The sequence below is a fragment of the Leopardus geoffroyi genome, chromosome A1 (genome assembly GCF_018350155.1).
Source record: "Leopardus geoffroyi isolate Oge1 chromosome A1, O.geoffroyi_Oge1_pat1.0, whole genome shotgun sequence".
In the NCBI taxonomy this organism is placed as follows: Eukaryota; Metazoa; Chordata; class Mammalia; order Carnivora; family Felidae; genus Leopardus; species Leopardus geoffroyi.
The window spans coordinates 105,023,965-105,049,667 of NC_059326.1; the positions used below are offsets into that span (position 1 = coordinate 105,023,965).

Sequence of the window (25,703 nt, forward strand, 5' to 3'; positions counted from 1 at the left end):
ACCATAACTACCACCCTGTTGTACAATATAATGAAAGCTACGAGTCTAGATTTAGCTGTCTCCATTGGACATAGTTTAAAGGTATCAACTTAGCACCTTGCATCTCTGTGAGGATATTTCCCTTAGATGCATGATATGACCTGTGCTACCTACACCAAGACTCCTGGGAAGAAGGTCTTGAAGCCCCACATATGACAACTTCAGCTCTTAAGCTAACCTTGTCTGGAGAGTTCCATATTTACATCAAGGGCTGAGTGATAACTTTCTTTTAAAACCAAGAGAGAGGCAGATGGCTCTCAAAAGAATGAAAAAAAGGCCTGGCTCGGTGAACTCAGTACAGAGTGACCAGATGTATGGCATAAGGGAGAAGTACTGTCAGGGGAAGCCCGTCCTTAACCAGAAGTGGAAAAATCACCTCATTCAAACTGAATTCTGTGAGGCTTACAATCAGATGGGAATGTATCACCTATGTCCCAATATATATGGAGGGTCTCCCACATGCCTTAAGCCATGCTTGACTTTCTGGAGGATGCAAGCCTCCTTATGAAGGTTCATATGTAATTAGGGAGATAGGATATATACTCTGTAGAAGTGTGTCCATTAAATAAAATTGTGCTCCTTGTAAAGGATCTGAACTTGAGCAATTTTGCCAAGTTACAGAGGCAGTTGCTTAGCACTGACTACTGCACAGTGGTAACTGCTACCTCAGGAAGTGAGATGAGGAATTTTCCATCCATATCAAGAACAGGATAGAGTGTAAACAAATGACCTCTGGGGCCACTTGCCTCCATTTGAATCCTTCATTCATCACCTTCTACCTGTGTGATATTGGGCAGGTCACGTAACCAGCTTATGTCTCAGCTGCAAAATCAGGATAATAATACCTAATTTGTGAGGACTAAATAAACTGTTACATGTAAAGCATCTTTAAGCTGCTTGGCATATAGTGAAAGTTTGCTAAAAAAATAACTCTGACATACACGTTAATGATTCAGAATAGATCTCACTATTTCTTTAAGGTTTCCATTCCAACTTAAGCTTAGGTAGTAGGTTTTAAAACTCTGCTTACATTTGAATTTACTGGATTTATGCTGAAATGAAAAATTATAATGTACTTTATCATGGGAAAATGTGCTATGATCATTAGTGTCATCAGAAGAAAAAAGATAAAAGTAATATTATGATTATATAATAGCTTGTACTTATATAATAGACTATACTTCTATGTGCCAGGAATGATTTTAAGCTCGATTATATGATTTTAATTCATTTAATCCTTACAACAACTCTAGAAGATAGGCGAGTGCTATTATTAAACCCATTTTACATATGTAAGGATACAGGCACAAGGAAATTGAGAGAAAAGAAGGACAATGCAGTTATTCAAATTGCTTTATGTCTTACATTCATGGTAACTATGAACTCCTGGCCATCCTTTAGACCTCATTCTTTTATATGTTTATAATCTATTAGTGTAATATTTTAAGTGAAATTTTGTCTATGAATTATTTATACTAAGATTTTGCTGACTGTGTATTTTATGGAGGATCATTTGGGGATAGGGCCAAGCTAATCGAGGAATGGACTATGGTGGATGAGTGGTTTCTGGAGAGGATTAAGAGATGGGTCAGAGAATTGGAGAAGCTAACACAAATGACAATTGCTAACAACAGAAATAATTTTCAAATTACATTACGCTTCAATATGACCAGCATTCGAAAGGGTAAAGATGCTGGAGTGTAGGTACTTAGTTGTTTTATGGGGGAATCTTAATGGCAAAAACTCATTTAGCAAAGCATCATGAGAAAATTTCCATTCAAAGTACAGATGAAAGCACCATGATTTCTAATTACTCCCTGAAATGAGTCTTTATTTAGGTCTTCACAGAATATGCTTCTGCTTGAAATCCATTGAATTTATTTTCATTTTATAAATAGTAGCCTTTGAAGGGAACATAGCTAGTGCTGTTACCAGCCACTAAGTTTGAATTGAACCATTACTGAAATCATGATGGATTTGGATTAGTTTTCTTTGTGTTTATGAAAACATGCTTGTAGAATTGCATTTTTCTTTTCATCATTTATCAGTAAGAAGAAAACTCAAGCATTTTAGAATAACACTATAATTCCGTATGATTGGTTTACAGGCAACACTGAACTATTTTGATACTCAAATGGATTGTGGAAAATACTTCCGGATATTGGATGTTTTCAGTGTGAGAGGCAGGACTGTGTACGGGAATTATAACTGTACTTCAGTCCTACTGGATCGTCTCTTCTGCCCCCCAGAGGGTGGCAAGCATACATGTTAGATTTGGGTAGAAGTTCTTGCAGCAGGGAAAGACGGCTCACCACCTCCTGCCATGCTTCAGAGCCTTCACTCCTCAGATTTCAACAGTTGACCTCTGCCTGTGGAGGTGAAGTCTCGAGGCAAATAGTAGAGTTACCCCCATTTCTTCTTTCTTTGAGAGAAGCAGTCTGTAAGGCAATACTTCAGCCCCCTGAAATACGTCCAAGAACCCTCAAGAAATTGCTCTCATCCTTCAGTTGAAAATTACCTTCTAATTTTCTTCCTGAAATGTTGGTGTAACCATTCTACTCTGGAAGAGTGGAGTTCTTGATGGGCTTTGTGCTCCTTCCAGTTATCCTGATGAAGGTGGTATGTGCTCTGGAAGGCTCACCCAAGCATGGGAAGAGAGTGGTGATACTTTTCTTGTGTGCATATGATAGGCATAGAATCAACATTTTAGGTCTAGTTATATAAACTCTTTCATTTAGCAGCTGAGGAAAGCAGGACCCAAGGGCTATCTTGCTTAGGATAACTGTCCCACAGCCACTGTAAGCATACAAGTTCCTTTTTTTTTTTTTTTTTTAAAGCTTACTTATTTATTTTGAGAGAGACAGAGAGAATGAGTGGGGGTGGGCAGAAGGAGAGGGAGTCAGAAGATCTGAAGTGGGCTCTGGGCTGAAAGCAGAGAGCCTGATGCGGAACTCAAAGTCGCAAACCACAAGACCATGACTTGAGCCAAAGTCGGATGATTAACTGACTGAGCCACCCAGGTGCCCCAGAATACAAGTTTCAAACTTCCAGGCACTGCTTCACCTCCCACACGTCCCAACCCAAAGGACCCACGAGTCTTCCCACGACGTTCCATCGTCTTTTCTCAGTGGTCGATTACACTGCTCTGAATGAGTTATTGTGTCCACGGTTGCATAAGATTCCCTCCAAACTGCAGCTTGTTTGCATTCTTGTCATAATATACAGCCAGAGACTCAAAAAATTCTCCCTGAAATAAAGGAACTCAGTATTCTTAAGCTAGCAAAGCTCTGATTGCTTTATTTATTGATACCCCCTGCAGTAAAACATCACAGAGATGGAGTGTGGAGCTCTCTTTTGGTGCCAAGCTAATTAGAGTACAGTTGTGAGAAATGGTTTTATACTATTAAACACGAACATCAAAAACATTGATGGAAATTTCTTCTTTAAATCAAGTTATAATATATTTAAATTTGTTTTAATATTTATTTGTTTTTGAGAGAGACAGATTGTGAGCAGGGGAGGGGCAGAGAGGGAGAGAGGGAGACACAGAATCCGAAGCAGCCTCCAGGCTCTGAGCTGTCAGCACAGAACCCGACGTGGGGCTCTAACCCACGAACCGGAAGATCACGACCTGAGCCGAAGTTGGATGCTTAACTGACTGAGCCACCCAGGTGCCCCTCAAGTTACAATATCTTTGTGGACTTATGGGTTAGACAATCTATTCCCTCAACCAACCCCTGACCCATTGCTATGCTGAGGGGAGCCACCTATGGTACAATATTTTAACTCAAGAGCAAATTCAAGTGTCTCAGTGTGAGAGGTGGGGACAGGTAGCCAAGGACCAAGGGAACTCAGCTGTCCACTAGTTGGGTTAGTGGTCTTACCACACAGTGGCCTCTTTAAGGCCCATATTAACCTAAAAGCTCTTAAATCTACACAGGAAGCTGAGTGGGCCAGTCCCTGTCAAGAACACCAACATCAGGTGAGGGTGTTTTGTTTTATTTTGTTCATTTTGATAGCTCTGAGGAGCTTTTTCTGTCTGCACGCAGGACGGTATCGGGTTTCTGTTCTCCTCCGAGGACAGAGAGGAAGCAAAACCATTACACAATGTTTACGCCTTATGGTCTCTCTAGCAGTCTCAACTGATACTTCCACCTTACTAGAAATGTGGCTGCTATTTTCGAATTCTGATTCTACGTGCATCCAAGAGAGGGCGTGGCCAAGTTCAAGGTGGTTGCAAGGATTTGAGAGGGGTGGGCAGTTAGGAAAAAAAAAAAACAAAAGGAAACAATAAAAGAGAACAAGGAAGACAAAAGCAATCTGATTAATAAGAAGGTTGTTTTTGAGACACTGCAGGTAGGTCAAAAATATGAAAAGGGAGTACCTAAATGACTTTCCTCTAAGGATCTCAAACCTGAGAAAGGGTTGGTTGCCTTATCGCGGAGATCCGGCTCCCTGCCCTCCACCTGCCTCCCAGTCTCCCCCACACCATGCTCTCTCCTGACTTCTACTGGCATAAGACATTTCTGCAGACCAGAGGGTCAGCGCTCAAACTCCAGATCTGATGCAGTCTCTTGTAGTGTCCACATCCCCTTTCTCTGCCCACTAAGATATGAATGTTTTTCCAGAGTACCCTATCAGAGTTTGAGTTATTCTGAGACACCGTGTCTATTTATCTGAGGTGCTACAAAAGAGAGGTAGGCAAAAATACTTTAAATGCAATCTTTGTGTTCTTGAGCAAATCACTTCATCTCCACAAACCTTGTCTTTGTAGCTATAAAATTGGAATAATGATATTAAGTATCTTGGGAGGGTATGGCCCCTGTGAGGTACTGGTTGTGACACTTGACCCATTAGGGACGGTGTCCGGGTATGGGAGCGGATCTAGAAATGTCAGGCTGTGACTTTGCCCTCTACGCAAGAGCCAAAGATTCTTGGAACTGCGCTGGAAGGGCAGCATGCTAGATGGACTGTGTTATTGTGCCAAGCTAGAGAGGAGATGAGACATAATCTGAAAGAGAACCCAGGAGATGAGAGGCTAGAGAAACCAAACGAACCCAGGCATGAAAATCCAATCTGAGACTGGGAGCAAAGGGAAGACAAGGAGGTTGAAGCAGAAGATCCAACCAAGGTCAAGGCAAACTGGAGTAATGACCGGATGGGAGCTAATATTGGTCCAGGATGAAGCCCAAGGATGCTGAGATGACAGGGGATGCTAGACAAAGGTTATCATGGGTGCACCATCTATGGGAAGTCATTATGTAAAGGGTAAAATGCTAGTTAAACATAGTGGTAGACTATGACATTGTTTGACAGTGGCCCATGTTCCTTCCTAGGGAAGAGTTATACTTCTTAGCCTATGAAATTCAGACATGGCCACGAGATTTACTTTGCCCATGTAATTTAAGCCACCTTGTAGAGCCTTAAGAGCCAACACATGATTTGCTGTGCTCTCTTTTCCCATGACCTCCATGGCTGGTAGAGGCTGTCTCCTCTCTGTCTGGGTCTTGGAATGAGGAAAATGATCACACTGGAACAGAATCCTCAGGTAACCCTTAATGGACATGTAGTAAAAAAATAAATTTTCCTATTTTCTGCCACTGAAAATGCATTCATTTTTTAATTGCAGCATTATCTAGCCCATCTTGACAGATACAAATGCAGATTACTGGTTGCAAGCTAGTGATTAATGGTTATGCTTGGTTAGACTTATTTTAATATGGCTGGCAAAGTATGGCAATGATGCTGCAAGAGAAAACAAGTAAGAAAAAAATACAACTATAATGTTTATTTAGGACAATGTGTAATAGAGAATGTAGTCTGTGGGTAAAGTTGTTACTTCTGCTAATATCATAGTCAGTCAAAATAAATTAATAAATAAATTAAGAGAAGACTCAGCCTCCTTTATTCTCAAGTATCTTCTGGTTTAATCAGAAAGTGAGAACAAATTCACACACACACGTGCACGCACACACACACACACACACACGAACACACCCTACTTTCACTTGATAAAACAAGTAAAAGGGTACAATTCTTGCCATCGTAAGAGTTTAAAGTCTAGGGAGACTGAAGGTATAAGATTGCTGAATTTTATTATTGCAATTGTATTGTTATTCTAATTATTATGTTACTGTTGCTTTTGTGGTGTTAGACATTAAGAAGCTATCAAAAGAGTGGTTGTGGATTGGAGTTGCAAAAATAAGTTACATTGTTTGTCTTTGTCATATTTAGTCTCCTAAACCAGGTAGCTTTTGAATGGACAATACGTGATGGGAGAAGGGTAATCTGTTATTTTAGGTAAACAGATGCCTGAGGAAAAGTTGTGGTTCTGGAGCGATGGGACTACAGAATGAGAAAGGTTTTGGGGGGAAAAAAGATGTAAGGAACTGTAATCAGGTAGATAGACAAGGCTTGGACTCCATCCTCAGATGGAAATCAAGACAGAGCTCCAGAGCCAGCAAGAGCTCATCTGAAATCATAGAGGCTAATTTTCGAAGGCAGGACCAGAGAAGGGGTGACTGTTCCTGATGAACGGCCCATTCTGCCATCCTGACTTGGCCTAGAAATGTGGGCATGTGCCGGGAGTGATAGAGATTTTTCTTCATCCTTTTCTCATCTGCAAACACAGCTTTTCTGGGCTTATACATTAGTAATCCATAGTCCATTGAATATCGTGTCGGCATTTAACCCAAGCCCCTAACCATATTCATGATATGCAATACCAATTGCATGGCTATTGGCAATGCTAAATGTTCATTTTTCTCAATTGACTCCATATCCATTTTTGAATTAAGAAAAATGTTGAGCACAAGAGCAAGGACCCTTCCTAATAGTGATGCTGAAGGGCATTCTCATGAGGATGAAAGCAAAAGAAAGTGAGACTTAGTGACAGTCTGTTCTGCCTCAGGGCACTTTAAAGGTGCTGTTCTCCAGCATTTCAAGTGAAGAGTTGCCTTTTTCACAAGCTCTTTGAGAATGTTTCCTGAATTAATATTCAATCTCTGTTAATTACCCATGCAACATTTTCAGCTTGGCATTAGTAATATGCACTGAACTTATTGATGGCTATGTGGTTGCATTTGTTTTATATATATATATATATATATATATATATATATATATATATATATTTCCTAAAAAGTCAAGTTTATAAAAAAAACAAGGTTTTTTTTTTTAATTTTTAAACATGGTGTCTAGTGCTTCAGCCAAGACACCATTCTGAAAAGATTTTATTTTTCAAAATTTGAAAACAAGTACATCTAGCCTTTTTTTAGATTGGCCATGGGAAAATTCACTGAATACATAATAAAAGTGGTATTTTGCTACCACTAATGATGTATAATCTACTTCACAACTTTCTTCACACGTTTCTGAAATTTAATGGGGTATAAATATATACACATAAATTAATGAACAAATAATTGAACGCAAGTTAGCTAGCTAGCTAGCTAAATAGCACGTATAAAAATTAGATGATGTCTGAATGATACGGGGAAATCAGGGCCATAGTTTAGCTTTTATTGCATTGCATGTGATTACAAGAAATCACGTTTTAAGGGCACCCAAGATGTTTGAAGAGTGCCTAGAAGGACTAGTTTTACTTATAAGCAGAAAGGACTGTAATCCTGGGTGGGGGAGATTCAGGGGTTCAAAGAAGCCCCCATCCCCAAAGAATTATCCACTCATTTGTTGCTGGACCCTAAAATGCCATTATAAAGAGACTCCTTGCCTGGGTTTCAAGCAAGCATTTTATTTCTTTTTTAATGGCTTGCCCATATTACTCTTACAGTTTTTGCAAAGTGAAATGGCACATAGTTAAACAATATGCACATGGTTAAACAATCAAATTGCTTAGAAAGGCTTATAATGAAAAGTAGCCCTCCCGGGTGCTACCCTCCCCTCTCAGGTCTCATCTCAGACAGAACAAAATTTTAACAGTTGCTCTTTTCAGGTTTTCTGGTTATTTTCTCATTAACAAATTGACCTCACGCTTTCCTATTTTATCAATGCTGACATTCTCTTTTCCTACCCTGCTGTCCTAAGTGACAATTTGGCTCAATCTTCACCACTGCCTCTCCTGATAATTACATCAGGGTTCCCGGGCCCACTGGATAGTGTGCAACCACAAAAGACAGGGGCGTCACTCGCTTGTCCCCAGACCTTGCACTTCTTCCTGTTTGTAGCCCCGTTTCTCCTTCCTGAGCTTAGTCCCCACTGCTGGAAAGGTCCCCCCCTCCCCCATGTCAGTTCCAGCTGAAGCCCCCTCTGCATGTTTTCTGAGCTCGCTTCACCAGTCAGCCCTCCTTGGTTCATTTCCTGTCCCCGAAATAGAAATAGACCAAACTCCTTTCTGCCTCTAGTTCCACTCTGCTGTCTTCATCACTACCAGCCTTTATTGTGGTCACTGTTCACTACCACTTTATTGCACATAAGATGAGGAGGAAGAAAGAGAAGATGCACATATTTTGAAAGGAAATTTCAGGCAGAAGTTCTCTAAGCAGGCTACAGTACATGCATATTTCTAGTGATGGGTCCATGAGGTTTAATCAAAGAATCTGGGATACCCCCAGAGTTAAGCTTAAGCTCTTCCCTCAAGAAGTTAAAATGCTTAATCTTGTGGTGAACACAGCAAAACGTATAGATGGAACTGTGGAATCACTATGTTACCCACCTGAAACTAATGTTACATTGCATGCCAACTATATTTCAATTACAAAATAATAGTAAAATAAAATGCCTAATTTGGCCAGTCAAGGAGGGAAAAAAACCAATTAACTTTATCATTTTCCAAGGGTAGACTTCATATTCCCCATCTCATTAGTCATATAGGTTTCTTATTCAAACTACAGATTCTTGGCCTTAATGAATTAAAAAAATGTGGGTCTATAAAAAGTAAAAAAAGAAAAACGTGGGCCTGGGCTCCTCAAATCTGCATGCTTAACAAGCTCATGAGATAATCTAATATCACATATAATAGAAATACAGATGACAGATAATATTCACACACTTAATATATATAAATATAAAATAGATATTATTTACAGGCAAAATTATAGATGGTAGGCTGCTTACCAAAGTTTGAAACATAGGATTGGAAAAGAAAGATGTATTCTTAATGCCTGCCTTTTAAAATAATACGCTACATGACCAGAACTTTTGATTGATCTCAATGAAATATTGAAATACTTGTAAAGTTAAGTGATTTTTCAAGCAGCAATTGGTGACATCACCCACGGAGGCAGCTGAAATTTGCATCCAGCGACTGTGTATCATAACTTCTGTTTATGGCCATTTCTTTAGCCTCCTTTCCATCGTTTCCACAAGCTGAAATATCAGAGACTGGGATTTGTTTTTCATAAATTTTTTTAACCCGCATTTTTAAATGGCCTCGTATGATTATTTTTCTCCTCTGGGGATTTTCAAATTGATTTTCAGTGGCAAGATTTTTAGTTCCAGAATTTGGTCAGGTATAAAAGTCAGGCTAACAGGTAAGTAATTCTCAGGCCTATTCTATTTTATTTTCTAAATCATCTCAATGTTGTAATTTGCTCGGTCCTCCAACTTTCCATGCAGTAGAGTTCCCTTCTAATGTACAGCTGTTGAACAGAAAGAATAATGCCAAAATAAGAGCATAAAAATTTAGAGGGGTGGTTTGTATAAAACTCTAATTGGCACTTTATATGACATTTTAAAGGCATTAAGTATTTCAAAGTCATTAAGAAAACTGTTATTATTGTACAAGTCATTTAAAAAGAATAAATTTATCCACCAGGCTGTTAACTCCTCAGTATGAATTTCTTTCGAAGAGTGAATAATCCATACTGACGTTCTCATACTTTCATGCTGTAATTAAAATTAATATCTGAAAGTTTGCAAATATTGTCTCTAAATAGAACAGGGTTGGACATCAGTGTTTTCAAGATGCATTTCCTTCGTTGATACTTTTTTTTTAATGTTTATTTATTTTTGAGAGAGAGAGAGAGAGACAGAGTGTGAGCGGGGGAGGGGCAGAGAGAGAGGGAGACACAGAATCTGAGGCAGGCTCCAGGCTCCGAGCTATCAGCACAGAGTCCAACATGGGGGTTGAACCCACGAACTGTGAGATCATGACCTGAGCTGAAGTCGGATGCTCGATGGACTGACCACCCAGGCACATCCCCCCCCCTTTTTTTACTTATAAAGAGAAAAATGAGTGAACTTGTTCATTTTACAGGGCAGTCTGAAGTCTTCACATGTATTACATTCTGTCAGTGTTTTGTTTCTTGCAAATACATTTCCACTGAGTTGCAGCATTGATTGTTCCTCGTTTCATTTCAAATACTACTCTGTTCCAGATTCATCAGCTACTAATTGAGCATTCAACATATCACAGTTGTGATGGGTAGAGATGCATACAAGAAAAGATCAAACCAGGAGGCTGCCAATTTGTGGCTGGACTTTCACCTGCTTGCTTTTAATAATGCTTGAATATAGATCCTAATTTATAGGCTTGGTGTGAATATTATTAAACCTTCCCTCCCGTCCCTTGTGCTTTGAATGTTCACCGACCCATGAAGATAGCTGAGTGGATAAATAAACTTATACTTAGACCTGGCAAATCAGAGGACTATTAGAAATAGAGCTTATCTTAATTCAAAAAAACCCAACTTTATATGACATGGTATATTGATTTACTTTTTTTAAACTAAGAAGAGATAAATATAAAAATAAGAAATAAAATGACTTTCACTTTTTTCTTTTTATGAGTTCAAAGTGGTGGAGCCATTAACACGCATCCTAGCCTGCCTGCTTTTCCACCCTTAATTTCATATTGGTTGGTGGTTTCCTGAGTTAAACTTGGCTTTAGCCTCTAAGGGAAGATGAGAGATGAAGGAAGGAGAGGCGCCAAGGGGGCATCAGGGCAGAGGGGTGGGTAGACCAGGAGGGAAGAGGGCTGAAATGAGATATCAGCACTGCTGCTCTGCCTCACTCTGCGTGTCCTTTTATTAGAACTTTTCTGAAGAGAGCGGACAGCTATGTTCAGTGTTGCCCCAAGGGGAGCGAAGACGATAAATGCAAGAACTTTTTTTGTTTGTTTGTCTGAGACAATGAGAAGCCACAGACGACCTTGTGAAATCAAGTCCTGTAGAAGAGTGAGGACATAATTCAGCGGTCTGCTGGCTGAGGAGTGAAGAGGGTGTGCGGGAGCAGGAGGCAGTGAAGGTGGGCTGGTCTGTGTGGGAGTGTGGCCACCACTGCTGGATGTGGACCTCCTCCAGCTCCTCACCAGGGAGCCTCTGAGAGTTGTGCAGTGACAACCTTGAATAAACTCACGCACGGACTGACTTCCCCTATTTTTCCTTCTTTCAACACCCAACACAGAACACATCTGACGCTTCATGAATGAACTGAGCGAATGCTTCTGGACTACATGAAAGGAAGATGTACACAAAGGAAGAAACAGATTGTTACAAAGAACCTAGTGGTGAACATGAAAAGAGAGACGTGTTTCTATGTGGAAGATCAGTTTGAAGATCAAACCAAGAATCCATTCAGTTTTGGGAATCAGGCAGTCAGAAAGAAACGCAACAATGGTCATGTTAATAACAACAGCTTTGTGTTGGCATAAAGCTGTGATGGCTCACGGAGCATTTTTTCTTTGTTTTTTAATAGTCATTGTCTGTTACCTTATGAAAAAGTGCGACATGGAACATTGAGGGAAGAGTTGTAATCTAAAGAATATTCAAGGTGACACTTGAAATTACAATGTAGACAAAGTTCTTAAAATAGATATCTAGGGGTGTCTGGGTGGCTCAGCCGGTGAAGCATCTGACTCTTGGTTTCGGCTCAGGTCATGATCTCACAGTTCATGAGCTGGAACCCCATGTTGGGCTCGGCACTGACAGTGCACCGCGTGCTTGGAATTCTCTCTCTCTCCCTCTCTCTCTGTCCCTCCCCCACTCACATGCACGCTCTCTGTCTCTCAAAAAATAAATATTTTTAAAAAGTAGATTTCTAATAATATTGACTCATGATGTTACGTGGTTAAAAAGAAAGACTGAATTAACACTGAGAAGTAACCCTGGGATCAGAATATATAAGAGAAGCACAGCTTGAAATCATTCTATTCAATACAAATCCATATTAGTCTGAGCTTTATACAGCTCTGTGTAGCATTCTAGGTTCCCGGTCTAAAGCTGGAAAGCAGCAATTTGAAGAAGAATTCCGAGAAGAGGTAAAAAGAGTACTAAAGAATCAAGAAACAGGACCTACTATGAAACGTTCAAAGAACTCGACTTTTCATGAATCCTTATTGACTGTTTCAGAAGTCACCACGAGCCACAAAGTGTAGCTGCATGGGGGGAGGGCTCAGTCTTATAATTTCAATTACAATGATCTTATAAAAGAAACAGCCAACCTTCGCTGTGGGACCTTCCCCAAATGTTCTTTGGTGGACCAAGCTCAGCTTCCTTGGGGGAAGAGCGCTCTCACAGAATTGTATGGTGGATAATGACTGACTTTCTGCTGCTAGGATATCATGAAAAGGAAATATGCCATCCCATTTAGACTAAGTAAGCAACGGAGACGTTAGTTTAAACAGAGGTTGTGAGAGCAGGGTATGGAATCTAATTCTCTGGAGAGTGTTAAAAATAGGCCAGGCACTCATCTCTCTGGGATGGTTTCAGCCTGCAGGGGAGCTGAAGGGCAGCCCCGGCCTCTCATGTTCTCTACCACCTCTATGAGTCTGTAGAGGAAAACAATATCTGAGGAGGCCTCATGGGCAGGGTGAGCTCACAGTAACTCAGGCTCATTTCTAACTAGAGCGCTTTCTCAGCCCATGGAATGATAAGTAAGGGTGGGGTCAGAATGTTCCCTGAGCCACACTCTGTGGGCATTACCGAGACAGGTCCCTCCATCTACCAGCGCCGACGGCTGAAAAGCACAGAGGATACCAGTTAGTATTGAATGATAGTGCTTTGTCAGATTTCATTTGTCCCATTGCTCTGTGTGTGTGTGTGTGTGTGTGTGTGTGTGTGTGTGTGTAAAACAGTCAGAAAAACTAAATAGAAGGAGATTCAGTTAAAAATCTTGAAAACATATGTGTAGAGAACCCTCATATTCTGGTGGGCTTAGCTTCTAATGGCAAGCGTTTGATTCTGACATTAGATCATAACATTTGGCAATGACATTTTCCTGGGTCTGAGGTCTATCCAGGATTGTTGTCTGTTGCTAGCAGATGGAAATTTTCTTCTTAGAAAATGAGCTCTGTTCCAGTCCCCTACAGCTACCGGGTAATGGCCGGCTTCTTGCAAGAGCCAAAGAGACAGCAAAGCTGACAGGCACAGTCAGAGTGAGCTTTAAATACCATGCACCCCATCATTTGGTGGGTGGGTGTTGTTGCTAACTGTGTTTCCACTTCAACAAAGAAAGTGGTGAGTTGCCAAAAAACAAGGATGTTCCATCTTAGGGATTGTGTTGAATTCTTTCCAGAGAAGCAATTTTTTTTTTAAAGATGAATTTTATCCTAAAATATTTTCCAAATTTATTTAGGCATTCTATCCAAGGAAAATAATTTAAGTATTGTGCCATGTAACTAGAATCTGTAGAATTAGAATAACTTGCTCTCACCAAAGCTCTATTCATCAGCAGTCTCTGACAGCCTGTGTGGGGTGGGGTATGGGCCAAGGTCACAATTACGCAGGCTGGCCAATGATACACGGGACCTGGAAAACTAGAGCCTAGCAAATTTACAAACAGGTGGTAAAAATATGATTTTTTAAATTGTTCTTTCCTTTTTGCCTCCTATCATTACTACTTTTCTGAAAGGTCAGTTTTGTTTTCTTCAGGAAAAACAGCCTTTCCTTCATTTCCCAAATACTATGTTGATGCCCTTCCTTAGAAGTTTTCCTCTTAATTAAGTTGGCCCGAAGGTCATAAACCGTAATCAATATGGAGGCTGGTCGCTGCAAGGTGCTAATTGACATCCCCAAAGAGGAACCGTGTCAACAATCGATACAGAAGAACAGAATACTGGTAGATTTATGGCTTTGATTTTGAAAAGGTATGGGAATGCCCTGTGATGTTCCCCCCCCCCCCCCGTACTCCTTTTGAATGTTAATGCTTTCTTGAAGATGATTTCAGACACACTGCTAGGATACTGCCTCTACTCACTGAAGCAGAATCCTCTGAAGAGTTGCTGAGGCAGAACTGAAATCATGGCTCGCCACAAAGAAGCAGCCGTATTGGCCGCTAATGATGCCTCACACAGAAAGGCGATGCTCCTTTAACTCGGGGGTTTTAATGGGAAGTTTCTAAGCCTGAAACAACAGCTTTAGATCTGGGGTGTGCCATCAGCTGCTAGCAGCTACCACTGTCTACTGCTTCAACACAGCTTGATCGGGAAGAATGGGAACTAAAGAGGCTTGTAACTACCTGTAACTGTTCCACCAGGAAATGGATCAAGTGTTTGTTCAGCCAGACCCAGGTACTTGACCAACACTGTGTCTTTGATGGGCTAATTAATGCTTTTCTCTAACTTTACGATTCATGCATGAGCAATGATCACATAGATGCTTTTGGATCCAAGTTCTGAATTTAGATCTAGATGTCAGATAAAGTCTAATTAAACAGTTGCCGGGTAAAGTTAATACGAGGGGGGTGAAATGTAATGGTGCCTTTATTTTTAAAGCATGCTTAAGTTTATGCTACTGATACTGGATAAAAGAGTAGTAAAATAGGCTTTTTTCTTTGCTAAGCTGCAGTAAATTATTCTCGAAAGCTATTTGTCCATTATAGTATTTTTTTTTCCATTCACCTAAAGCGTCCAACCTCCCAAAATGTAACAGGGATGTTTTAATTTGTTCACAAAGAATCACAACTCAACAACTCATAATGATGACGCTGACCATCCCTGGTGCCCCTGCGTGGTGAGCCCTGTGCAGCTCCAACCTTCTGAGGTATCAGCAAGCACCCTTTTGCATTAGGAAACACACAAGGAAAGAGAAAGAAAACTGGGTATGACAGTAAGGTGTATTGTATGAGGTTACAAGTTCCAGTTTGCTACTGGTGCCTTTTGGTATCCCCACGTACTGACTGGGCACTCATGTGGGATTTTTCTCAGCAAGGCTGCAGCCTTGCCCTGCAGTCCCTTCAAAACTCTTCTAGCAGATGTTAGGAGGAAAATGAAGACAGGGAAGAAGTAAAGCTGAGGTTAGGGCTCAGGCTGAAGAGAAAGCTCTTGTGCTGACCCAGAGCTGGTGAGCCAGAACAACAGGGTCCACTCCCAAACCCAAGCAGACATCTGCAGGCTGACTTTGCAGTGACAGTCAGAGGGAACAGACCTCTCATTGCAGCAGTGAGGGCTGGCGACAGTTCCAAAACTGCCTGTTGACATTTGTAGCTGACCACATTCACATGTATTTAAAGTCACTGTTTTAGGGCTTTTTAGTAGCCTTGGGTCTGTTTGTTCAGTATGTAAAATAATATCTGTCCTTAGCCATCCTGTGAATTCTGAAACATCAGTGCTATTGTACTGGATCAAGAAGTCTGTATTCAGAAAAGAAAAATATGGAGGTTGCCATACATTTATGTGAGCCAAAAAAAAAAAAAAAAAAAAAAGGAAGGGGAGTGTATGTTGGTTAACATACATGAAGTACCTAGAAAGAGCCAGGAAATCTTTACCTGAATTTATTTCTGGGCTGATCACCAAGAGGGCCATGAGTTCTCTGAATTTATAGGAAATATTTTGCATCCCTGTGTGTATATCCTGGAATGCAAATTATTGTTCACTGCGTTCCTACACAGAATTTCCACAAGATTCATAGGTAATAGCTTTTGTTTATGTAGTGATTTGATTACTTAGGTGATGAGGTGGCTTTTGTGGAGGGCTCACAGTTAGTTGTAGGGGGAGATATATAACAGGGCTGATGGGGATGTTTACACATCCAGGGTGGGTGGGTTGGGACAGAGGGTGGAGTGTATCTCCAGACACTCCAGTTATGCAAACAGCAATGCAGCTGAGGTTTTGTTTAGCTCAAAAAAGTAGAGGTGATTCTATTTAGCCTGAGTCTCAGGATGTGTACCACCGTTAATCACCCAAAGGCATGCTAACATTTCAACAGTCAGTTTCAGAACTGTTGCAGAATAATGCAGCACTTTGAGGAAGTTTGTCTCTGCTGGTCATTGCAAATTCAATCTTGCCTACCCAGTCAATTCCCTTCCTGTTACAGTCTACAAATTGGTCTCGCTAGTCTGCCAGATAAATATAAATAAGGTACACAGGATGTCTTTGTAGCACAGAGTGTCCTGTCCGTTAAATGTGAACGTAAACTATACAAACCTGGGAGTGTTCTTGTTCCACAGACACACTGTTTTTTACATCTACTTTTGGAAAACATGTCGACTCACATAACCAGGTTTCTGGCTTGGAAGTTTTAAAAATGAGGTGCGGTGCTTACGTGGTTTAGAGGTACTTAAAAATACAGACACTATGGCTTGCCTGCACCCTGCATACCATTAGCAGCGGGGGGACGACCGACTTTCTACTCATTCTGACATGCTGGAGAGAAACTTGTGAGTCAGCATCCTTGGGGAGATGCTTCTCCTCCGGTAACTGATTTTTATGATTTGGGCCAGTTTACTTATAATCTCCGCTCCCTGGTGTGCTTGTTTGCATAATACAATTTAGAGATAAACCTCATTTTGCACAAAAAAACGGCACACGGAGAAAATGCTATTCATCATCACATATTTATTGAACGCCCACTATGAACCGGGCAGGACTCCACATGACATGCATCCATTGTAGCTATTATCATTGCGACCGGTTGCAGGAGAGGGGGTATGGGAATGGATCCCCACAAAAGTGAAATGGTGGGATCAAATGCTCCACAGAGCGATGTGTCCGATGCGCTGAACTAATTCTGTGGCTGTCACTTTAAAAATAAGAAAAGAAATATATCATTGCTTTAAGGTCTATTTTCTCCAGATAAAATAATTTTCCTTACTGTTAAATGGTATCATGCGATGCTCGTGCAATGAAATGTCCAAATGAGCCGAGCTTGAGGGAGGGTCATGTTGACATTTACAGTTTCCAGGTAGGACATCTGGATTCAGGATATTTTAAATGGCAGCTCTTCCCCACCCATAAGGCCAATTAACTAAGAAAGGCTTGAGCCCTGAAACAGAAAGGCACGTGCTAATTTCTCTGTTTGATGGGACCCTACCCATCAGCACTGAAACCAAGGAAAAGGTAAAAAGCCAAATAACTGCTTTTCCAATCATGAAATCCAAGACTGATGAAGAGTCACAGTGACCCAGACTACCTGTCTGTATTCTTAGAAATCAGACTGATTGCAAACATGAAGGTCTGACATCCCAGTCGGGCTGGATGACATGTGCTTTTTCACCCCTTCTTTCTATCAGCTGGTACCTCCAAGTTTGAGTTCAGTTCCTTGGATGGTAGGGGCCAGAGATTTGATTGAAACTCTGTTTAAAAAGGCAGTGACCCCGGAGCAGCAAGGGATTCCTCAAGGAGCTTGCTGTTTCCTAAGGAGACAGAGTTGAACACCGCGGAGACTTGCCCTGTGCGAGGTGCTGCCCCAGGACGCAGGTGCGAGGCTCCAGGGAACAGAGCAGGAGGCACCCTGGCCGCTCTGGTGAAGGGAGAGAGACGCAGGCCCCACCAGGGAGGGGTATTTGGTGTGAACCCTGAGGGAGGGAGCGAAACCCACAGGCGCGAAGAGAGTGAGGAGGAGGGCATCAGGCAGAGAGCATCATGACTAAAAGCTCAGAGGTGGGAAACCTGGAGGAGTTCAAAGAACAGCCTGTGTTAGGTAGAGCTGCAGAGCAAACCAAGTGAGAACGGCCTCCTCAGGTGTCTGCACACTCAGTCACACGTAAGTTTTTGCCTCTTGGTCATTTGACTCCGGACCAAATGCAATTTGAGGTTTGTTCTTCTGGAAACTTATTAGGAAAATAAATTAATGCCTTACAAACCTTCCATTGGCAGAAGATGACCTAAATCTTGCAGTCGAGAAAACAGGGGTATCAGGTCTGTCTGTAAGGGGGTTAATGGGCAGTCAGGGTCCTTGGACATCGGAGCCCAAAGGTTTTCCGAGGGAAGAAGGGTTGGGTTCTGAGCTGAGAGAGATGAATTTGACGCAGTGTGTCAGAAGCATGAGGAAAGAAAGACAGGCCTCTTTGCAAATTATTATAAGTAAGGCGAGTGGCTATTAGTGCCAATGGTGATGGCTAAGATGAGCTGCTCACTTGGGGCGTCGTAAGTAATGCGGGGGTTTTACACTTTGTGACCATCGCAGAGTCCGGGGGTTTGACTTAAGAAAAGGAATGTGGTATATGATTTTTGAGAAGCGCTTCTTTTAATTAAGCCTTCCTTGGTCCGGTATGAAAATTAGACTTTGCTGTGTCCTGAGTACACGCAAATAGACCTGCAAAGGGGAGACAGGGGTGTGCCGTGGACGGGGATGCCAGCTAGGATTAAAGCACCGCCGTGAGTACCGTGGTCCTTCTTGTACTTAAAACAACCGCCTTTTGTTTTTGTTAGCACTTAGGATGCTTGTGTCAGAATCCTTTCAAATAATTTACTTGCCCAGATTTCTCTATTCACCTCAGAGGAAGATTTCATTATTCAGGTAAAAGCACCCGTGAACATTTTCTAAGGATCGTTTTTTGCCAACAAGGGACATTTCACTCTAAGGTAGACGTTTTAAAAGATCTTGATGTCTCTGATTATTTTTTTTACTGGGGCAGTCAAGTGATTACATTTCTTTCTTTTTCTGCATCTTTCTCTGTCTGCTGCTTCCTTTAACTTGGATGTGCTGTTGAGCTTTCCAAATTTGTAAATTATTGATTAGCTGATTGCGGGTTTAAAATCAAGCAGGCTCGTCCAGGGATTTCAATCAGTCCCAGGCAAAGCTTGGGCAAGAGCTGGCTTTTCTTCCTGGATCTATGTATCCCCCATATACCCTGATGAACTATCTCCGGATCTTCTCATCTATACCCATCATCCCCCACCCTCTCCAGGACTTTCTTCCTGGGGCATCTGCCCACAGAACCTCATGTCTGCTGCCCCCAACCCCGATGGCCCCTCACTTCCGGAAAGACACTTCACTCTCCTTTCTGTCTACCACACTTCCCCTCCTTCAAATAAAAGCAGTTTTCCTAGACAAATTCCTGTTAACGTGTTCACGTGTCATTCTCCTTGGTAAAATATTGCAATTTAATGGGAGGCTTTGACGATTTGACCAAATGAAGTTATTTTAATAGGAAGTGGGTTATCACAGTATGGTGGGAGGGGAGAGGCTTGCAGTTTATAAAGGGCTGTGGAGTTTTCGAAATACTTTCATCTCCGTTTTCTCATCAGTTTGGTTTGTCAGCAAGGGGTTGGTGACGAAGGGGTTGGAGAATATATATTTATATTTTGGCAGGCTTGTAAAAAGCATGTGATGAGGCTGTAGAGAGGGTTAACCATATCACAGCATCTGCCTTTAATCAGCAGAGGGTGGTAACACTGCAAATTAAAACTGATTTTTAGATCATTCTAAGAGTTGACTTCCCTGGGAAGAAGCCAGGCTCCAGACTCATTGACAGGGAGACGGAAAAGGGAAACGTAGCTGATAATGTGAATCAGGATGACTAGGTAACTTGCTGGGGCTTCTTGGAATGATTACCCATCACTGCAGCCCCCAAGTGAACGGTGGACCAGCTCGAAAATCTGAGTTCTGGAGGAAGCCTAGGAAGTATGAGCTGGGAGAAAAGAAGTTGGCATTTTGCCTTGTGTGAAGGACAAGGCTGGGGAAGACAGCTCCCGGGCATCAAGCGGACACCGGAGGTGAGAAGGGAAAGGCTGACCAAGGTATTGCTATATTAGCCCCCCAGCTTGTGTCAAGGGAGCCGTCACAGGCTCAAATGGTTCTATGTCTAGTTCTTCACCATGTTCAATGAACTTCACAGATCCAGAAATCTTTATGTTGTGTGTATACACAGTTAATGGCCTTCACTTCTCCTGTATTTCCTTTCTGGCTTACATAATGTTTCGTAAAGAACTTCCAGAAAAGTCATACCTACCTCAGCCGTGTTAAGAACAGACAAAGAAAACGGCTCTGACCTCATTCGGGCTGGAGGGAAAATGGACATAGAGTGGGATTCCAGGAGGTCAGTGGAGTGGGCAGGGTCAGAGTGAGGGGTCCTCCATAGGACACAGAGAGGTAGCTTAGGCGCCTCTCCCTCTATCAGCATGTGACTTTCTTTTGACCCAGCCCTTGGTAATTTATTTTTAATTTTTAATTTTTATTTGTTAGAGAGCACAACCAGGGGAGGGGCAGAGGAAAAGAGAGAGAGAATTTTAAGCAGGCTCCACGCCCAGCACGGAGCCTGTTGTGGGGCTCAATTCCACGACCCTGGGATCATGAGCTGAGCCGAAATCAAGATTCGGACCCTCAACCGACGGAGCCACCCAGGTGCTCCGCCCTTGGTGGATTTTATACTTGGTATGAATAAGTCTAGTTTGGATATTTCCTGGGAGTGCAGATGGCCCATTACTGGAAACACTAAGGATGCTGCAGAGGAGGTTCTGGCCACCCTTTCCTGCCCCCTCCCCTCACCCAATTATCTGCTGAGAATTAACTCCCGATGTCGGGAGGGTGCCTAAAAACAAGCGCACCAAACCAAACCCGATCCATCAACATCCTCTATATCCCCACGGAGCTTATTTTTAAGAAATATAGTCAAATTTTATCATAATCTTACTTCAAAATAAAAATGAATGATAAACAAATCTACCGCAACGACTCCAGCCTTAAAAATATCTAGTCATAGAGCTGCAAAATTTTTTTTTCCTCCTAACTGGTAAGTCCTTCCTCCCAGACACTGGTTGTAAATCTCTTTATAAATTGTGCCTTAAACCGTGATTTTATAAACTTTGAAGTGTCATCATACAGGCAAACTGTTATTATGATTACTAATGCAACAATTATAACTATAGAAATATTGTATTAGAGCTTTAGGTCACCATTTCTATTTTCATTTGGTTGCTTCTTCTAATTGAATATCATTTATTTTGATTCCATGTTAATTCCTATAGCTGACGACTGTGCCGTGTAATTTTTCTTATAACAGACTCATACATAGATTCAGTTCAAAATAGCCGAAGTTTTTATGGCCATTGTGGATCCTCCAACTTGCCTTTATTTTTTTAATTTTCAAACAATGTTTAATGTTTACTTACTTTTGAGAGAGAGACAGAGAGAGCATAAGCGGGGGAAGGGGCAGAGAGAGAGGGAGACACGGAATCTGAAGCAGACTCCAGGCTCGGGCTGTCAGCACAGAGCCCGATGCGGGACTCAAACCCATCAACCGTGGGATCGTGACCTGAGCCGAAGCCAGATGCTTAACCGACTGAGCCACCCAGGCGTGCCCTCCAACTTGCCTTTAAAGACAAACAGTAATATTCATATATCTTAATTTATCCACCGGTAAAATGGAAATAGCGATAACTTATCTTTTCCCTTGTCTTCCTCCTTTTCAAGTGGTCTTACACAGTAGGAAGCTACTGTAAAGCTTTTTTAAAAAAATACAGCCAATCAATCCCTTTTCCCTAGCTCAGTTCTCGAGGTGCTTCTCAGGGTCAAGTATTGAACCTGGTCTATGTTTTCTGAAGAAAAAAGACAAGCAGCGGGAGCTTGATAGTCTGGGAGTCTGAGATGCCTCCTCTCTCCCTTGACAGAGGCAACAGAAAGGAAAGAAGCAACCTGGCTCCCATAGGCAGTTCTTAAGTGAAGCGACTCTTGGTTTTGTTTGTCTTTCTTCTTTGTATACTTTCCGAAGTGTTTTCACAGACATTCATCCTCATTATAGCACCATGAGATACACAGGCATTTCTGATTCCGTTTTTACAGCCTAGTGACTATAAGGTCCCACACTCATTTAGTAGTAGAATGGAGGCCAGAGGCTGGAGCCCAGAACTCGATACTCCCCGGGAGTTTCTGTATTAAGCACCTTTTCCAGCCTCAGTTTCCTCCCACTGAGGCTCTAGAGGTCTTGGCTTTCACGGAGCTTGTAGTAGAGTGGCTAACCTATGTTGTGTCTAGCTAGAGTCTTGGCACATAGCTGGTGTTCCATCAATGGTATCATTATAAGAATGATGTGAAAGTCATATTATTGGAGGGAGTCTGGAAGAGACTTGGCAGGGGACCCTGGCTTTGGATGTCAAGTTGGCAGCACACCCCGAGGTCAACATTACCTTGCGCGTTTCTCATCTTCTGTACTCTGGTTGTCTTCCCCGCCCATCCCTCCTGGCTCCAGGTGGCTGCTCTGAGGACAATCTGGTAATTTCATGCAAGAGTAAAATATTCTTTCCCGTAATTACACAGAATTTAGCATCTTGGGTGAAAAAGTTTAGAGATTCCTTCTTCTCTCTGCAAAACATGACTGTGAGCGCAGAAATAAAGTTGCTCGTTGGTAGTTTATTCCCTCTCCTTTCCCTTTCTTTCTTCTTGCAGATAAATCAGCCTGTCCAAGGTGCAGTAGCCACCATGACCTCAGTAGACTGATGATGGAAGAAAAGGAAACTGGGAGATCCTGTGATCTAGCTTCCCTGGACGATGGATGGAGGACAGCCCGTCCCTTCACCCCTAGTGCCCCTTGAGAACGCATCATCAGATTCTAGCATGTCTCTGGAACAGAAGACCACATTTGTTTTTGTGATTTTGTTGTTCATTTTCTTGGGCATCCTCATTGTCAGGTGCTTCCGGATTCTTCTGGACCCGTATCGGAGCATGCCAACCTCGACTTGGGCTGATGGACTTGAAGGGCTGGAGAAGGGGCAGTTTGACCATGCCCTTGCTTAGCAGAGGGGGTGCTCCAGAGGAGGTGAAGTGCATCATGATTTGGCAAGGATTTCTCTTTAGCCAATATTCTAAACACACCAAGTTTCAACAACACCCGGTCGTAGGTCCACAATCCCTCCTTTATTAACCATGCCGTTGGGTTACAAAACATTTGAGGATATGGGGGATGAAGGTTTCTAACACTCGCCAAAAATAGGAAGGTGTGAATTTCTCTGTTTAATCAACAAATGAATACTTCTGAATACGTGTGGTGGTGAAAGCAAGAGCACCAGCACTGACATAAACTTTGCCATAAAATGAAGCACTCTCCCCCCTCAACCAGAGAATAAAGAACATAATGGCTCTGAAATGAATCTGGTCACGGGGCCACAAAGAGACTTCTTTGCTCTGAAGGTGTCTCTCAGTTTGCTTTACCATCGTGGGAATCGGGTCCCTGGCAGAGAGTAAGGAAGACTGTGCTGAGTGGACCGAAGGATGTCCCCATTCTCTCCTACAAAGCAGGCAGCTTTGGGGAGCAAACAGCGCAAACAGTTCAGCGCAAACAGTTCCATCCTAGAAAAGATGAGTGAGGATGAGCTCATTTTATTTCTCAAATACAACTGAAATCAAAGACTTGCGGAGGTTTGAAAACGCTTCACCAGGCCAAGTACACTCTAGGTATCTGTATTAATAACCTGTGTGGAGGGGTCGATACATAATGCGAATTTACTTTTTTCACCCACATGACTGAAATTCTGGGTTGCAAGGGCAGCTACGAGTCGTGTTTGTAAGCAAGAAGTTACTTGTCTAGAAGAGAAGACTTTCACAGTCTTAAGAGGAATGTGTGTTTATGACTGAATAGGGAAGCCAAATAAAACTTTGCAAGAAACGGTAGCATCTCCTCTCCTATTTCACCGAGACGAATGCACTGGTGGCCACGTGTGATACAGAATGCGGAGGACAGATAGTGTCCCGAGAGACAGAAAAAGCTGCAAGGTCATCGAGTTCAACCCTCTCGCATTTCAGAAAGGGCTCCCACAGATCGTCCTGCCTGCGTACAACCTGTACTAAGCACTATTTAAGACCCCAAAAAAGAGAGATGAGAAAACCTCTTATTCCACCTTCTATTGTAGGAAAACCTTGTACCTAAATGAAACTCCTGAAGCTGTATTTATAATCTATGTCTTCTAATTTTCTCCTCAGCTAGCCATCCTATTTTTTTTTAGAGTTAAAAAGGCCAACCATGCCTGAAAAGGCAGCCCTTAAAAAAATGCTTTATTGTCTCCCCCCCCTTTTTTTTAACATTCTTTGGAGGACCTGCTGTGCAGATTTCCCCCCTCCCCATGTTGTCTTTGACTTAAAAATATTTGTTAATTAATTTTTTAAAAATAATTCCTACACCCAACGTGGGGCTTGAACTCACAATCTAATATCAAGACTCAGCTTTTCCAAATGAGCTAGCCAGGCACCCCTCTTGAATTAAAAAAATAAATAAAAAAAATAACAGCTTTATTGAAATATAATTCACAGGCCATAAAATTTACACTTTTAAAGCGTACAATTCAGAGGCTTTTAGATCCTTCCCAGAGTTGTGTGACCATTACCACTGTCTAACTCTGGAATTCTACACCCACTAGCAGTGACTTCCCATCCCTTTCCACCCAGCCCGTGGCAATCTTGAATCCACTTTATATCTCTATGGGTTTGCCAATTCTGGACATTTTATACAAACAGAATTATAGAATATGTGGCCTTTGGTGTGTGGCTTCTCTCACTTAGCATGTGTTCAAGGCAGGTTCATGTTGTAGCGTTCCTTTGCATGGCCAAATAATATTCCATTGTTTGGCTATACCTTGTTTTGTCGGTCCAGCCTCTGTTGTGGTTATCCATTGGCCAGTCTGGAGAATGCTGCTGTGAACAACTGTATAAAGTCTTTATATGTTTTCAAGCCCATGTTTTCAGGTCTCTTGAGTATATTCCTAGGAATGGATTTGCTGGGTCAAATGCTAACTCTATGTTTGACTTTTTGAAGAATCTGAGACTGTTTCCCAGAGGGGCTACATCATTGTACATCCCCACCAGCAACTTTTGATTCTTAACTCTCTCCAACTACTTAAATTTCGTCTTTAGCTGTAGATTTTATAATTGAACACACCACTTCAAGAATGAGTCCGATTCAAAAGAGAGAACCACCCTGTGATACCTACATGCTGGTAGTTTACTGATGCCTCCAAAGATCCTTTGCTGTTAGACCTAAAGTAGAATGCTGATGCCAATCTGTAGTCATCCCAGGGTCTACTATGTCACCTGAATATTTTTTCTGTTTTACGAATGCATATTTCTTTAACTCACTAATTATAATGTTGTTTTTTTTAATTCAAATGTACCCATGTCACCTATGTCCCTAGCTGATTCTTTCCAGTTTAGTGGGAGTCTATTTAAACCCATTCAAGTAGCAGGACACCTGGATGGCTTAGTCAGTTGAGCATTTGACTTCAACCCAGGTCGTGATCTCGTGGTTCGTGGGTTTGAGCCCTGCATCAGGCTCTGTGCTGACAGCTCAGAGCCTGGAGCCTCCTTTGGATTTTGTGTCTCCCTCTCTCTCTCTCTCTCTGCCTCTCCCCTGCTTACGCTCTGTCTCTCTGTCTCTCTGTCAACAATAAATAAATATTAAAAAAAAAACACTCCTTCAAGTATTTATTTAAGCGCCTGCTTTGAGCCTGGCATTTCTAGCACTGAAGAAACAGGAAAAGTATAGGGCAATTTCTTGCTCTTGAGTACCTGTCAGTCTTGGTGGAAACGTAAGAAATGAAAGAAGGCATGTGTCTGAATTCT

The 25,703-nt window shown here is 41.9% G+C and overlaps 1 protein-coding gene across 4 annotated transcripts; it reads left to right on the forward strand.

Annotated features, from left to right (window-relative positions):
- The first annotated feature begins 13,855 nt into the window (after positions 1–13,855).
- CTXN3 (cortexin 3) lies at positions 13,856–25,226 on the forward strand. Of its 4 annotated transcripts, none has more exons than XM_045487610.1 (2): positions 13,856–14,083; positions 22,542–25,226. In XM_045487610.1, exon 2 carries the CDS (start codon positions 22,644–22,646, stop codon positions 22,887–22,889), a length of 246 nt encoding a protein of 81 aa, XP_045343566.1. In that variant the 5' UTR covers positions 13,856–14,083; positions 22,542–22,643; the 3' UTR covers positions 22,890–25,226. The 4 variants fall into 4 exon arrangements, with proteins under 4 accessions (XP_045343566.1, XP_045343539.1, XP_045343547.1 ...); XM_045487583.1 differs by lacking the exon at positions 13,856–14,083 and adding an exon at positions 14,148–14,506; XM_045487591.1 differs by lacking the exon at positions 13,856–14,083 and adding an exon at positions 17,399–17,918.
- The last annotated feature ends 477 nt before the right edge of the window (positions 25,227–25,703 follow it).